The 14,467-nt window shown below is 36.6% G+C and overlaps 2 protein-coding genes across 8 annotated transcripts; both read left to right on the top strand.

The window, feature by feature from the left end:
* Nucleotides 1-2: 2 nt before the first annotated feature.
* On the top strand, nucleotides 3-3,370 carry LOC104783312 (DUF724 domain-containing protein 6-like). 2 transcript variants are annotated; one of them, XM_010508451.3, is made up of 8 exons: nucleotides 3-607; nucleotides 912-1,343; nucleotides 1,423-1,599; nucleotides 1,676-1,763; nucleotides 1,840-1,988; nucleotides 2,098-2,179; nucleotides 2,261-2,368; nucleotides 2,491-3,370. In XM_010508451.3, the coding sequence occupies exons 1-8, from the start codon at nucleotides 167-169 to the stop codon at nucleotides 3,129-3,131; spliced, it is 2,118 nt and encodes a 705-aa protein (XP_010506753.2). In that variant the 5' UTR covers nucleotides 3-166; the 3' UTR covers nucleotides 3,132-3,370. The 2 variants fall into 2 exon arrangements, with proteins under 2 accessions (XP_010506753.2, XP_010506754.2); XM_010508452.3 differs by having other exon boundaries at nucleotides 33-607; nucleotides 1,435-1,599.
* A 5,141-nt stretch (nucleotides 3,371-8,511) lies between these two features.
* Nucleotides 8,512-13,962, top strand: LOC104783313 (long chain acyl-CoA synthetase 1-like). 6 transcript variants are annotated; one of them, XM_010508454.3, is made up of 19 exons: nucleotides 8,537-8,821; nucleotides 9,598-9,640; nucleotides 10,086-10,256; nucleotides 10,351-10,414; nucleotides 10,517-10,606; nucleotides 10,700-10,756; nucleotides 10,864-10,912; nucleotides 11,002-11,078; nucleotides 11,169-11,303; nucleotides 11,544-11,711; nucleotides 11,830-11,940; nucleotides 12,042-12,196; nucleotides 12,273-12,348; nucleotides 12,464-12,581; nucleotides 12,684-12,929; nucleotides 13,011-13,150; nucleotides 13,239-13,421; nucleotides 13,529-13,648; nucleotides 13,753-13,962. In XM_010508454.3, exons 3-19 carry the CDS (start codon nucleotides 10,111-10,113, stop codon nucleotides 13,798-13,800), a joined length of 1,983 nt encoding a protein of 660 aa, XP_010506756.2. In that variant the 5' UTR covers nucleotides 8,537-8,821; nucleotides 9,598-9,640; nucleotides 10,086-10,110; the 3' UTR covers nucleotides 13,801-13,962. The 6 variants fall into 6 exon arrangements, with proteins under 6 accessions (XP_010506757.2, XP_010506755.2, XP_010506759.2 ...); XM_010508455.3 differs by lacking the exon at nucleotides 9,598-9,640 and having other exon boundaries at nucleotides 8,512-8,821; nucleotides 10,100-10,256; XM_010508453.3 differs by lacking the exon at nucleotides 9,598-9,640 and having other exon boundaries at nucleotides 8,525-8,821.
* Nucleotides 13,963-14,467: the final 505 nt, after the last annotated feature.

Genomic DNA, 14,467 nt, shown 5'->3' with positions numbered 1-14,467 from the left:
TCAATTAAAATAATTAGTCTCATCATAATTAAGGGCAGATGATGACGTCGTCTCTGCTTCCAATTGTGAAAGTGGAGTGAGAGGAGAGAAGAGGAGGGTTTTCCAAATCTTAGGGTTTTTTTCTTTTTTTTTTCTTTCCGCGGAATAGAGAGAGAGAGAGAGAGAGATGGAGAGAGAGATGGAGGAGACGATTACGAAGAATTCACAAGTAGAAGTGTGTTCTGAAGAAGAAGGTTTTGCAGATGCATGGTTCAGAGGTGTTCTCGAGGAAAACCCAACGAAATCAGGACGCAAAAAGCTCCGTGTTCGTTACATGACTCTGTTGGACGACGACGGTTCTTCTCCTTTGTATGAGAACATCGAACCGAGGTTCATCAGACCTGTTCCGCCGGAGGATGAGTACAAAGGTGTCGTCTTTGAGGAAGGGTTGATGGTGGATGCTGACCATAAAGACGGATGGTGGACCGGTGTGCTTATCAAGAAATTGGGGGATGACAAGTTTTGGGTTTACTATGATACTCCACCTGACGTTATTGAGTTCCGGAGAAACCAATTGAGACCCCATCTCCGCTGGACCGGTTGGAAATGGGCCCGACCAGAGATTCAGGTATGATGTTGATGTAATCCAAGTTTTCATTTTTTTTCTTAATTTGGTTGTTTTTTTCTTGCTAAAGATTGAAACTTTTCTCTGTTTTGATTTGTTGCATGTTATGACCTTTTGTCAAATCCGGTTTTATTCGCTTCGAGATGGCTCAGTTTTGTTGCTTTCTTTGTTATTGTTAGTGTTGCATGCTTTGCTTTGGTTCAAATGGTTAAAAAAGTTTTAGCTTTCGTTGAAATGGTTTCAGCTTTGGCTTTGAATCTTAGACTAGACTTTAATTTTTTTTTTCTTCTGTTTGTTGTCCTTGAAGGAATTGGATAAGTCCATGTTTAGCTGCGGGACAATGGTGGAAGTGAGTACTGTCATAGGGAAAGCGGAAGTTGCCTGGTTCCCCGCTATGATAGTTAAAGAGATCGAAGTGGATGATGAGGTGAAGTTCATCGTGAAGGACTGTAATAAACACTTGAGCTTTAATGGTGATGAGGCTAGAACAAACACTACCGTTGATTCCTACCGTGTTAGACCCACACCGCCTCCTTTTCCAGCTGACAATTACATGTTGTTGGCTCGTGTTGAGGTCTTTCGTGGTTCCGTATGGCGTCAAGGGTTGGTTAGAGAAATTCTCAATCAGAATTGTTACAAGGTTATTTTAGCGAATACAAAGGAGGAATGCGTGTTTAAACACTCAGATCTCAGGCTTTGTAAGGTTTGGGAAGATGGGGTTTGGCAGGATGGACCAAAGGTATCATCTTCAATCATTTCCATCAATATTCTTTCAGTTTTGGTTTATCGGTGGTGTGAATTGAAGCTGTTATGTTCAGTCCACTTTTCAGCAAAATTTCGGGAGAGAAACTCCTTCCAATGTCATAAAAGCAAAGCCAATTCGCTCTTGTTCTGGTGCTAAGTCAGTGACTCCGAAAAGGACCACAAAGCATATAAGAAGATCACTCAATCTTGAGGATAATGACGAGACTCTCACAAATGCTGAAACTGGAGCTGTGAGTTTAGGCATTTTACTAATTTCGTTTGCTTTTGTCATGTCCTTGATTTACAAATTTTGTTTCCTGCATTTAGGCCACTCGAGAACTGAGAACGAAGAGGGCTAATGATGTTACTAATGATAATACTCCTCGGGCCATAACCCCGCAAGCGAAACCAATAGGTAATTGTGATCTTGTTTAGCTCTTTAAGTTTAGTTTATGCATCACGAAACTGATCTCTAAGGTCAATGTTTTCAGCCTCTGTTAAACCTGTGGCCCCGTCCCGAGTCAGAACTGCAACGCCGTTGAAACCAACAGAGGCTGATACTCGAGGAAAGACAGCCCCTAAGAAGACACCTGAGCCAATGAGTAAAAGGAATGGCTTGAAAAATGCAACTCAACAGAAGGTGAATTTAGTTCTTCGTTTGAAAAAATATCATTCTCTCTTTCACTAGATGTTAGCGTTCATGATTGTTATTCATCAAAATGATGGTTTAGTTCACTCTCTTTATATAGATGCTTGAGGAGAAGAGTATCGAAGATAAGGGTATAAAAAGGAAGAGAGAAGAAAAACAGAACGCAGACCTTGGGGAAACTGGTATGTCGAAGCCAGCTCTATCTAGCAATATTAGTTGTTTCGTGCCAAATTTTTATCATATAATTGGTAATTAATTTGTAGATGAGAGTTGCAATGGTCCAATAGCTGAGATCAATGATACAAGTACTATCTGCACCGATGCTGATGTCGATGATCAGCCTCTCGCTGCTTGGATAAGTTCACCTACTGGTTCGATAATATTCTCAACATACTTAAAGCTTAGATGCATCTCTTTGAAAACTGTCAGGTAGTATATATGCTAAAGCAATTCGGTTTTTTTTTTTTTTTTGGTTTTGCGTTGATCTATCCAGAGCTACCCTTTGATCATAGCTCGGCTGTGGTGAATAATGCTGCTGCTGCCACCGATGTTGAGGAAACACAAGGAAATAATACACTAATGAGTTTGCCTTTTGCAAAGAAGTCACCGTTTTGGAAGGCGTATGAAACAGTACCACAGATTCCACATTTTGGCCCATTGTTTGAGGCTAAAGAAGATCTCCGGGAATGGGCAGCAGTTGGTATGATGGTGACTTTCTACGGGTTATTAGATGAAGTAAATCATCTGCAGCCCGATGTTTCCTCGAGCACACTAAGTAGCCTCAGTTGTTCTTTTGAGGATCTAGAGAAGTATGGGTTTGACATTTCAACCCCTCAGTCACGGATCAACAAAATGGTTTCTCTCCAAGATGAGAGAGCAACGAAAGAGGAGGAAAGAAAATGTCTAGAGAAGACAATTGAAGCTGGAGAGCTGGAAGTGCACAAGTATGAAGAAGAGATGGTCGAGTTAGAATGCAAAATTCTGGAGCTGAAGAAACAACAAGTGGTTACGAAAGAGAAGAAGAAAGCTGCTGAAAAAAGGACAATTGAAATGAAAGCATGGCGAGAAACGATTGAGCAAAAGATTGAAGATTTGAAGCTTGAGTTGGAGACAACTGCTTCTGCTCCATGGTAAATGGTAATAACTAAGGTAAAGAAGCCAACGCTAGGAATGACATCTAAGCTCTGTATTTTGGTAAATGACAACTTAGAGAGGGTAGATGTAAGTTAAAAAAAAAAGTCTAATCTAAGGTCAGTAGCTCGGTTATTGTTTATGAGGGGATGTTTAGTTTAACTAATCCTTTTAAGATGAAGTATCTTTTGCGAATCTTATGATGGTGAATCAATCTATATATTTTGAGAGTCTCCCAACAATCAAGACCGGTCTAAACTCATTTGCTTACCGTACACTCATAATGTAGCAGAAAACTAAGCTCTAATGTTTAAACGACTCAGTTCTTCTTACCGAATGTTTTTTTTTGGAGTTGTGTTTGGGTAATTATGGTTAGCGGTTGAATTAAAAGGTATAAAATTTAGTTGTGCAATTACTACTGAAGGTGGAGGTTTTTGGTGATTGAATTGACTTTAATATGGAAAGACCAGAGCGTTGGCTGTGTAAATTAGTATTTGCCAATAACGGAAGGTGGATGGGATTTAATTCCGTAAGGACCAAAGACTCTCTCCCTTGAGTTGAATCTTGAAGAATATGTTATTGTACAAACCTAATATCATAAAGATGGCAGATGGGATATTTTTTGGCGACTATAGAAGAAATAAAATTAAAAAGGAGACAGAGCCTAATACTCGATGATAAGAAGGTTACTACTAGGTTACATGGCGAGTTAAAATTTGCAAATTTGTAAAAGAGCTTCAATTCGTTAAAACCAGCTACAGTATTGTTTGAACTTGAAACTGTGTGTATGTGACATGATGGTTTCCTTGTGGATGTAGTCAAATCATTTTTTTTCCCCCAAATAATCTGCAAAAGGTTTTCTTTTTTTTTTTTTTTTGACAACAAAAGAATTGGCTCTTATTGTTTACAAATAATTTTGTTTGTATCTGCAAAAGGTTTGTTTTCAATATTTTAAAATAAAATAGTATATGTGTTTTCTTTTCCTACCAACCAAAAACTATTTATGTGGTATTAAAAGGTAGCCAATACTGTGGTATTACGTCAGTAAGTTTGGTAGTGAATGTCCCCAAAATGTAGTATAACCTACTTTATTTGAAAATAAATGAGGGCTTCACCTATATAGAACCGAATATATAATCCATTTCCATATAAATTTAAAATAAAATAAAAAGGTGTGGATCCAGTAAATATATACTATAACTTAACTAAATAATTTGCTACTCGTATATCCCATCTGAAAATGAATTTTAAAAATTCACTTGACTTTGTTTGTTGTCTTGAGAAACTTTCGATTTTCAAAGTAATGGCCGGACTTGGACTTTTTTTTCCAAAGTTTTGTTTTTGCTGACTTTATCTAAAAAACTTGACAGTTAGAAGTTGGAACAAAAAAAAGAAGTTGGACCAAAAGATAAATAAGAAAGCTAAGTTGACAAAACATATATAAGGTTGAAAATGAATCCGTACGTGATTTATAAAAGTAAACAAAAAATTGAAAACTAATCATTTGTATTTGACCGGTTATTTTGGAATAACTATGCAAATGGTTGCTTAAAATTGAAAAATTGTTTGAACAAAATTGGGTTGAATAATATTCAACTCATTCATCTCCAAAATAGTGGTTGAACAAGTTGAACATTTTTGCAGTAGGATTAGTTTATTTTTTTAACTTTTTAGCTGAATGAGCTGAATATTTTTTTCCAACCTCTTTAACCTTTTCAATGCAAACTGTTCAATTTCTTCAACCTTGCAATGATTTGGACCCATAATAAGGCCGTGCATTCTCTTGTGTAGCTTTTCTATTTAAGGGGGTTGCTAATTAGTACTTTTTTATCAGATTCTTGAACAGATCAATAACGTTTCAAAGAGATTACTTTATTATATAGTACGTGAGTAAGATATATAAGTATATTTTAATCACTTTTATATATCCAGAAATCACACGGCAGTCGTTGATCCGTTGGATTAGTTCTTGTGTTAATATTATTGACATGTACAATAAAAGCGGATCATAAAAGTTGCTGATATTTTTCAGTATCTTATTAAATAGTATGTTAGTATTTAAAGATGTAGACCCCGGAACTGAGAAATGTGGATCAGTTAATAAATATTATGTACGGTCGAATGACCAATACAAAAAGAAAACAAAAAAAATTAATATAAAGCGGAAAAGTATTGCATGTTACGTTCTAGAGAATCTCTCGACAATTTCAATCGTGAACGACTTCTTACGAAATAATATAAGAAAACAACTACGACATAATAAAATCATCTCTCAACATTTTTAATTGTCACAATTTTGAAGTTCTACAAAATAGAGAAAACGGGAGAAATATGAAAACTTGCGTGAATCATTCGATCTCCTAAATGCTGCGTTGGTTCTTCTTATAAGTAGTGACGACGATGAAAATTTGCGTGAATATTTACTCCCTTTTTTGTTTGTTTGTTTGCTTACATCGTGAAATAGAAACGAAATCGAGTGGATTGCTACTTAGTACTCACCCAGTAGTCATGTGTCGGTAACTACAATAGTATATACAACAAACCAGCTTTACGATGTGGACCACAAAAACGTTTTAGTTACGGGTAAATGTTAAAGAAAGCTTTCGTCACATATCTATCAAAATCCATTTACTCACTGAATACATTGATTTTGCAATTTGATTCTCATAGTAGGATACAACAAGTTGCAAACTGGAAAAAATTAATATTTTTGCTGTCGCAACAAATTATAGATGCTGCGTTGGTTTCACTGTGGAGTTTTTCAAAGCATCTTGGGCTATCTTAGGAGAGGATTTCACAGTTGCTATCCAATCCTTTTTCCAGATTGGGTTTTTGCCAAAAGGAGTCAACTCTACTATCTTGGCTCTCATCCCTAAAAAAAAAAAAGCGAGACTCATGAAGGATTACAGACCGATTTCATGCTGCAATGTACTTTATAAAGTCATCTCCAAGATACTTGCGAACCGCCTTAAGATCATATTGCCGAAGTTCATTGCACCGAATCAATCCGCCTTTGTGAAAGACAGATTGCTTATGGAAAATGTTCTGCTTGCTACAGAAATAATCAAGGACTACCACAAGGATTCAGTCTCTCCTCGCTGTGCCCTTAAGATTGACATCTCCAAAGCATTCGACTCCGTTCAATGGAGCTTCTTACTTACTGTTTTGAGAGCAATGGCATTCCCTGAACAGTATGTATGGTGGATACAAACATGTATTACAACTGCGTCCTTTTCGGTCCAAGTGAACGGCGAGCTGGCTGGTTATTTTGGGAGTAAGCGTGGTTTGAGGCAAGGTTGTTCCCTTAGCCCATACTTATTCGTTATTTGTATGAATGTTCTCTCTCGCAAGTTAGACATCGCTGCATCACGTCGGGAATTTGGCTTCCATCCCAAATGTAAGCAGTTGAAACTCACTCACTTATGCTTCGCTGACGACCTGATGGTCTTTGTGGAAGGGACCAAGCAGTCTATATCCGGGGCTTTGCAGGTATTTGATGACTTCGCAGTGCACTCGGGTCTGCATATTAGTCTTGAAAAATCTACCATATATACTGCTGGTGTTTCTTCGGCACACAAAGAGGAGATCCTTCAACAGTTTCCATTTGAATATGGTTCCTTGCCAGTTCGGTATCTTGGATTGCCACTTTTGCCAAGGCGAATGACTTCTGGAGACTATCTCCCACTCATTGAGAAAATACGCTCAAGAATAACCTCTTGGACATCTCGTATGCTCTCCTTTGCTGGAAGATTGCAGCTCATCAGTTCGGTTATATTTAGCTTAACAAATTTCTGGATTTCGGCATTTAGACTTCCTAAATCATGTGTCAACGAGATTGATCAGTTATGTTCAGCGTTTCTGTATGGTCCCTCCTTAAATGCTAAGAAAGCTAAGGTCGCGTGGACAGAGGTTTGTTTACCAAAGAGTGAAGGAGGTTTGGGGTTAAGATCAATTGCAGAGGCAAATAAAGTGAGTGTTCTTAAGTTGATTTGGCGTATTCTCTCAGCTTCAGGCTCGCTATGGGTCGACTGGGTGCATCGTTCTCTCATTCGCAGAGGCTCTTTCTGGAGTATGAAAGATAACACAACCTCTGGCTCTTGGATTTGGAGAAAACTCTTGAAATACAGGGGCCTGGCAAAGCAGTTTTACAAAGTGGAGGTTCATAACGGTGAATCCACATCCTTTTGGTTTGATAACTGGTGTCCATTGGGCAGTTTGTACGACCAGCTTGGTGACAGGGGTTTTATCGATCTGGGAATCCTGAAAACAAGCACAATGGCTGAGGTTCTGTCTACGGCACGACGGAAAACACATCGAAACCCTCTACTTAATGCGGTGGAGGAGGAGATAAAGCAGAGACGACTTTGTTACAACCGTGATGTTTTGGATGTACCGTTGTGGAAAGGGAAGAACGACTGCTACCGCAACTCCTTCACAACAAAGGATACATGGTCTCATATTCATGCTGCCCGTCCGTTAATGGCCAATTAGAGAAATTTGGTTCCCACATGCAACACCGAAGTATGCTTTCATCACTTGGTTGCTTGTAAAAAACAGAGTAGCAACAGGCGAGAGGATACAGTCATGGAATGCACACGCCAACACAAGTTGTATCCTATGTGATCACCCTTTAGAGACAAGAGAGCATCTGTTCTTCCAATGCACTTATTCAAAGCTGGTGTGGGAGCGGCTACTCAAAAAGCTACTTGCGAATCAGTTCACAATTCACTGGCAAAAAGTCCTTACTCTGACTGCAGGAAATGGTCTGGACAAGAAAACAAAGTTCATAGTGAGGTACGTTTTGCAGAACACAATTCACGCTATCTGGAGAGAACGGAATGCGCGACGACATGGAGAATAGTCTTCAACAGCGGAGCAGTTAATCAAGATCATCGACAAGAACATACGAAACCGTCTAAGTACCATGAAGGGCGGAGGAGAGAGTCTTCAAGTCTGGTTTGCCGCAAAATTTTATTAAAATTTATCTGAATGGTTTAAAGCAAAGTAACACATTTTCTTTGTAAAACGTTTTTTATTTTTCTTTTGAATATAATTTAATATTAAATTCAAAAAAAAAATTATAGAAATGATTTTGCAAATTGATTCTCAAAGTATAGGAAACCAGTTAATGTATAAGTAGAGACAGAGACTCGTTTACTTTCGTTTATGCGTCTAAATATTCATTGATTTATTTCGAGATATGACGATAAGCTTTAGAGTGTTTTTTTTCGTATCGTGGACGTTAGTTTATATCAATTAATGGAAAAATAGTAGTTGAAGATTATTAATAGAGACACTATATATAGCCATATGAAACAAGAAATAATTAATGAAATATTTAATTGTTTCACCTTTTTTTTTTCTTTTCTTCTTTATTATTTACACATTGAAATTGAAGACTAAAAACAAGAATAAAAGTATTAAAATGAAAAAACACAGGGCTGGCCTGTATCAACCAACTCATATATTATTATATAAACCAAGAAACCATTTCTCAGCTCCCAAACTTATCTTCTTTCTCTTTCTCTCTGATCATTTCTAAAAGATTCATAAACTAAGAAAAACTTTTACAAAACAAAGCTTCCAAACACTGGGGGAAAAATAATTATCCGACCTGTCGGATTCAAACAGTGATCTGAAGATCATCTGTAAACTACGTACTATTCAGACCTTGCTCTGTCAAGTGAAATAAGGTTGGTTGCTTAATCTTAGTTTTTGCTTATGTAGTTATGATTAGTGTTATATCTTCATTTTGTTTCCTTTTAAGGATTTGAAATCAGGATAATACTGTGATGTTTTTGTTGCATCCCTCGAGGTCTTTGATCTACTCACTGATTTTAGCTGATTAATCTATATATGAACCAGAATGTTATTTAATTATAGTAACAAAAGAAAATGATTTCCTTTAGTTTAAAGAAGATTGTGTTTATTTTGAAAGGAGAGAGTAAAATACATAATTTCATGTTTCGAAATGAAAATGGAAGAGTTGAAGTGTTGAACTATGAAAATGAAATATTATTCCTCTCTCGATATAATTTTTACATTGGTTAGAGAGCGTTACAACTACAGCACACAGTTAGTTACATCACTTTCATATTTATTGTTTCTTCAGAGGTTTTTCATACCTCCTGCTCCACTATTATGTAGTATAATAGAGAAGATGATGAAAAAAAAAGAAGGATAAAGAGAGTGAAGCCAGGCTTATACTGCTCTCTCACGTTTAGGGCGTGACTCTAAAAATAGTGATTTAGTTTACGGTATTATTAAACATAAGTTTATTAGGAATTAAGGGGTGAAAATAATGGACGCTCGACGTATACTTCGTTGAATTATCGGAAAATAAACAAAATCTTCCCTTCATATAATTCAATTCACTCAAAGATATGGAAACCAAGTCAGTGTCGAAACCAAATGGTGTGTACTGAGTAGTTGGTATGGTATCTTATGTTGTTGCTTATTATAAATGCAGAAACTTGTGGTTTGCGATCGGTATGGTTAGGTGGACCGGTTTGGTAACAATTAATGCAACTGAAATTGTGAAACTATAATATGAAGTTCTCATTTAATTTCTGTGTATAATAATATTTAATTTCTGTGTATAATAATAAGTACGGAGTACGTAAGCAGACTAATAATTCATGAAACTTTAATATCTGTTCTTTTTGACTTTTTCGTTTAACATTGCAGTATACTTTTCACGTCACCCAAAATTTTGCGAAATTGCAAAAATATGATAGATTCTGCTCTCTTTATGAACGAAATATGATAATTTCTCTTATTCTTTTTCACAATTTTTTTTTTTAAATTTGTAGAACATTCTTCTATTAAATAAGTTGGTACTTCATTAAAAAAAACTAAGTTGGTTGAAATATTTTTATCTCATGGTTCTTCTCTCCATGATAGATTCTGCTTTTTTAATTTGTTCTTTATGGTAAAAAAAATAACTTTTCACGTCAGAGATAAAATAATAGAGAAATAGAGAATGAGGTCTTTTGCGGCTAAGGTGGAAGAGGGAGTTAAAGGGATAGACGGAAAGCCGTCGGTAGGTCCGGTGTACCGGAATCTTCTGTCGGAAAAAGGTTTTCCTCCTATGGATTCTGAGATCACCACTGCTTGGGACATTTTCAGGTACATAAATATATTTTTTCTTGTAATTAGATATGTATCACCTTTTGTGTATAATTATTGTTAATAATGAAGCTCTCTTTTGGGAATTTTTTAGTAAATCAGTGGAGAAATTCCCGGAGAACAATATGCTTGGATGGCGTCGAATTGTTGATGAGAAGGTGGAATTCTTTTGAAGTTTTCTTATTGCTGTTACTTAGGAAAAAGAGAGAAATTAATAATTTATGCATTTATACAAATATAACACGTAAGGATCGGTTTAGGTTGGACCGTATACGTGGAAAACGTACAAGGAAGTATACGAAGAAGTTCTCCAGATCGGCTCTGCACTACGAGCCGTCGGCGCTGAACCTGTAAGTATTGTTTTCCTCAAGATCAACTCATATATCTTTTTTTGGAGATTTGTTAAATTTATATCGTAATAAAATGTTAATATACATGTGTAGGGGTGTCGAGTAGGGATCTACGGAATTAATTGTCCTCAGTGGATCATCGCAATGGAGGTCCATCTCATTTTATTTTTTTATGAAATACTTTTCTGTTTTTTTTTTTGCCAAATTTCATTATTAAACTTAACCCAAGTTATATATTTGTGTGAACATATATCTAGGCTTGTGCAGCTCACACTCTAATCTGTGTACCTCTATATGATACATTGGGTAAGTTGATTTTTATTCTTTATGTATATATCTTCTTGACTCAAAACTCAAGAACGTAACTCAAAATTGTTTATATCCGATGTTTTTAGGTTCAGGAGCAGTCGATTTTATTGTAGAGCATGCGGAAATCGACTTTGTGTTTGTCCAAGACACCAAAATTAACGGAGTAAATACTTTTATACTTAATTGTTATTAAAAAAAAATTATACATTTGCGATATATTCATTAGTGTTTATAATATGCTGTTGAAATATAGCTTCTGGAGCCAGATTGCAAATGTGCTAAACGGCTAAAAGCTATAGTTTCCTTCACTAATGTGAGCGACGAGCTTAGCCACAAGGCTTCAGAAATTGGAGTCAAAACATACTCTTGGCTCGATTTTCTCCATATGGTTCGTCGTCCAACTTTTTTATTTACTGGATAGTAATTTTGTTCTTATAGTTTATCTAAAATGTTCGGACCATTCTTTTGAGGTTTTTTAGTGACAGGCAACCAACTTGACGACATTATGTATTAGTGTGTATGTCGAAATTAAATGAATTAGGTGTTCGCATCCATACACAGAGCAATATTGATCTTATGATGAAGATATTTATTTAGTTGACTATTTGACCGTTGAATGTTTGACCAGGGACGTGAGAAACCCGAAGAGACTAATCCGCCTAAGCCGTTTAACATATGCACCATAATGTACACGAGTGGCACGAGCGGTGACCCTAAAGGTGTGGTTTTAACTCACCAAGCGGTCGCCACTTTGGTTGTTGGGATGGATCTCTACATGGACCAATTCGAAGATAAGGTAACCCATGGCCCACAATTATTAGTAACAGAAGAGAATATCTTAGTAATTGAATTAACATTATGCATAATCCTCTGTTTACTTTTGAATAATCCTCTGTTTACCTTGGGCGGAGTAGATGACACATGACGATGTGTATCTCTCCTTCTTGCCGTTGGCTCATATTCTTGACCGTATGAATGAGGAATTCTTCTTTAGGAAAGGCGCTTCCGTTGGCTATTACCATGGAGTAACGTTCTCTTAGAATTCTTTATAATCATCAAATTATGGAAAGCAAATGGATAATTAAAAGAGAATTGTGTTATCTTTTGTTTTTTTTTTTTTGTGTAGAATTTGAATGCGTTACGTGACGACATTCAGGAATTGAAACCGACTTATCTAGCTGGAGTTCCAAGAGTGTTTGAGAGAATCCATGAGGGGATTCAAAAGGCTCTTCAAGAACTTAACCCAAGAAGGAGACTCATCTTCGATGCTCTCTACAAACAGTAAGCATAACTTTTCATCGTTATCGCTCTGTTTTCTTCTAATAGCTTAACCTTGCAAAACAAAATGATTATGTAGCAAGCTTGCTTGGATGAATCGTGGATACTCTCATAGTAAAGCTTCACCCATGGCTGATTTCATTGCTTTTAGAAAGGTTAGTAACAGTTGATATAATGGTTTTTTTTCTTTCTATTTTGGGAGCTTTTGTATTTGTTTATGGTCATCAAATAAACGACGTTTCCCGTTTTTTTTTGTTTTTCCTGTTAAAGATTAGAGACAAGTTGGGAGGTCGTATCCGGTTGCTAGTATCTGGAGGAGCACCTTTAAGCCCTGAGATTGAAGAGTTCTTGAGAGTTACTTGTTGTTGCTTTGTCGTCCAAGGCTACGGTATAATATTTTTTTACATATACTCTTCTATATTCTAGGGTTTATTTTCCCTGTTCCTTGATTGCCAAGGAAAGTCAATGCTGCTGTGATTGTTTGGACTAGGCCTAACGGAGACGCTTGGAGGTACGGCGTTAGGTTTCCCGGATGAGATGTGTATGCTAGGGACAGTCGGTATTCCGGCAGTTTACAACGAGATACGGCTTGAGGAGGTGGCTGAAATGGGCTATGACCCACTCGGGGAAAACCCTTCAGGGGAGATCTGTATAAGAGGAAAATGTATGTTCTCTGGGTATTACAAGAACCCTGAACTCACTGATGAAGTCATGAAAGATGGATGGTTTCACACAGGTAATACTGAATTTAGCCGAAACGAAGAGTTTTGATTCTGGTTTCTGAATTGTTTTGGATGTGGGGTTGATGTTTTAACAGGAGACATAGGCCAGATTTTTCCAAACGGAGTACTCAAGATCATAGACCGTAAGAAGAATCTGATCAAACTCTCTCAAGGAGAATATGTTGCTCTCGAGAATCTGGAAAACATCTACGGGCAAAACTCCGTTGTCCAAGATGTAAGCTTTTCAACTCTGAATCATGATGTCTTGTCAAACAAGCAAGAAATCGTTTTTAGGGTTTCTCCTTTTATGTTTGTTTTCTCAGATATGGGTTTATGGAGACAGCTTTAAATCTATGCTTGTCGCGGTGATTGTTCCTAACCCAGAAACCGTGAACCGGTGGGCTAAAGATCTCGGTCATACTAAACCATTCGAAGAACTCTGCTCTCTCCCGGAGCTAAAAGAACACATAGTTTCAGAACTGAAGTCAACAGCAGAAAAGAACAAGGTATATGTTTGAATTAGTTTGATTTTGTCTGAATCAACGTTTTTCAATTTATTTTAAAATTAACACTAAGTATTTTCGTGGATGTGAAAAAATTAAAAAATATATAGTTAAGAAAGTTTGAGTACATCAAAGCTGTGGCGGTGGAGACAAAACCTTTCGACGTAGAGAGAGACTTAGTGACTGCGACGCTCAAGAATCGGAGGAACAATCTTCTCAAATATTATCAGGTTTCAATTATCTTTTTTTGTTTTCTTGTTTTTACAAGTTCGTCAATAGATTGGTTAATGTTGAATTTATATATTTGCAGCCGCTAACGTTCCATTATACGCAGGTACAAATTGGCGAAATGTACCGCATATTGGCATCAAAGAAAATTTGAAAGTGTTGAGATGATGTGTGTGCTATTTGGTAACTATGTTGTGTTATGTGTATCAATAATTGATAGAGAAGCCTTTTGTGTTAGCTTTCTGTAATATTTTATTTTTATGTTGTGTCATGTGTGACCATTTTCATCATATTTATTTTAAATCTACCTCTCTAATTAAGTCTCTCTAGTTGCTTAAATCACATCTCACCTCACCTGACAGCTACCAGGCTACCACGATTCACGTAACTAAATGTTCTACGGATTCGGATGAAATAAGCTTTAGAAGAACCTCACTAAAGTGATATGAAAATTTTGGTTGGTTCCAGTAGTACTCATTCCCATTGAGTGTATATAACTCTATAAAATCGCTCGTTTTTCAAAATACTTAATGTTCTACCATTCGCTATTCGAACCCAAGTTTTCATCTCGGATTACTCCATCTAGCTACCTGCAGAGAGCTGTCACTGTTAACTAAAGAAACTACAACATGTATATCTTCGTTTCAACGATTCCGTTTAGTATAATCTTATTATACGATTACGTAGTGTCCACTAATCTTAAGAGTTTTACGGAATGTTCAATATATATCTTCAGTCATCCGTTTAGATAAAATAGCAGAGTAATACAAATGATGGGGAAGTTTCATCTAAACTCTCTTCACCAAAAGCCAACTCTTTGG

Source organism: Camelina sativa, chromosome 4 (assembly GCF_030686135.1).
Source record: "Camelina sativa cultivar CO46 ecotype springtype chromosome 4, ASM3068613v1".
NCBI lineage: Eukaryota > Viridiplantae > Streptophyta > Magnoliopsida > Brassicales > Brassicaceae > Camelina > Camelina sativa.
This window is presented reverse-complemented; position numbering and strand designations above follow the sequence as displayed.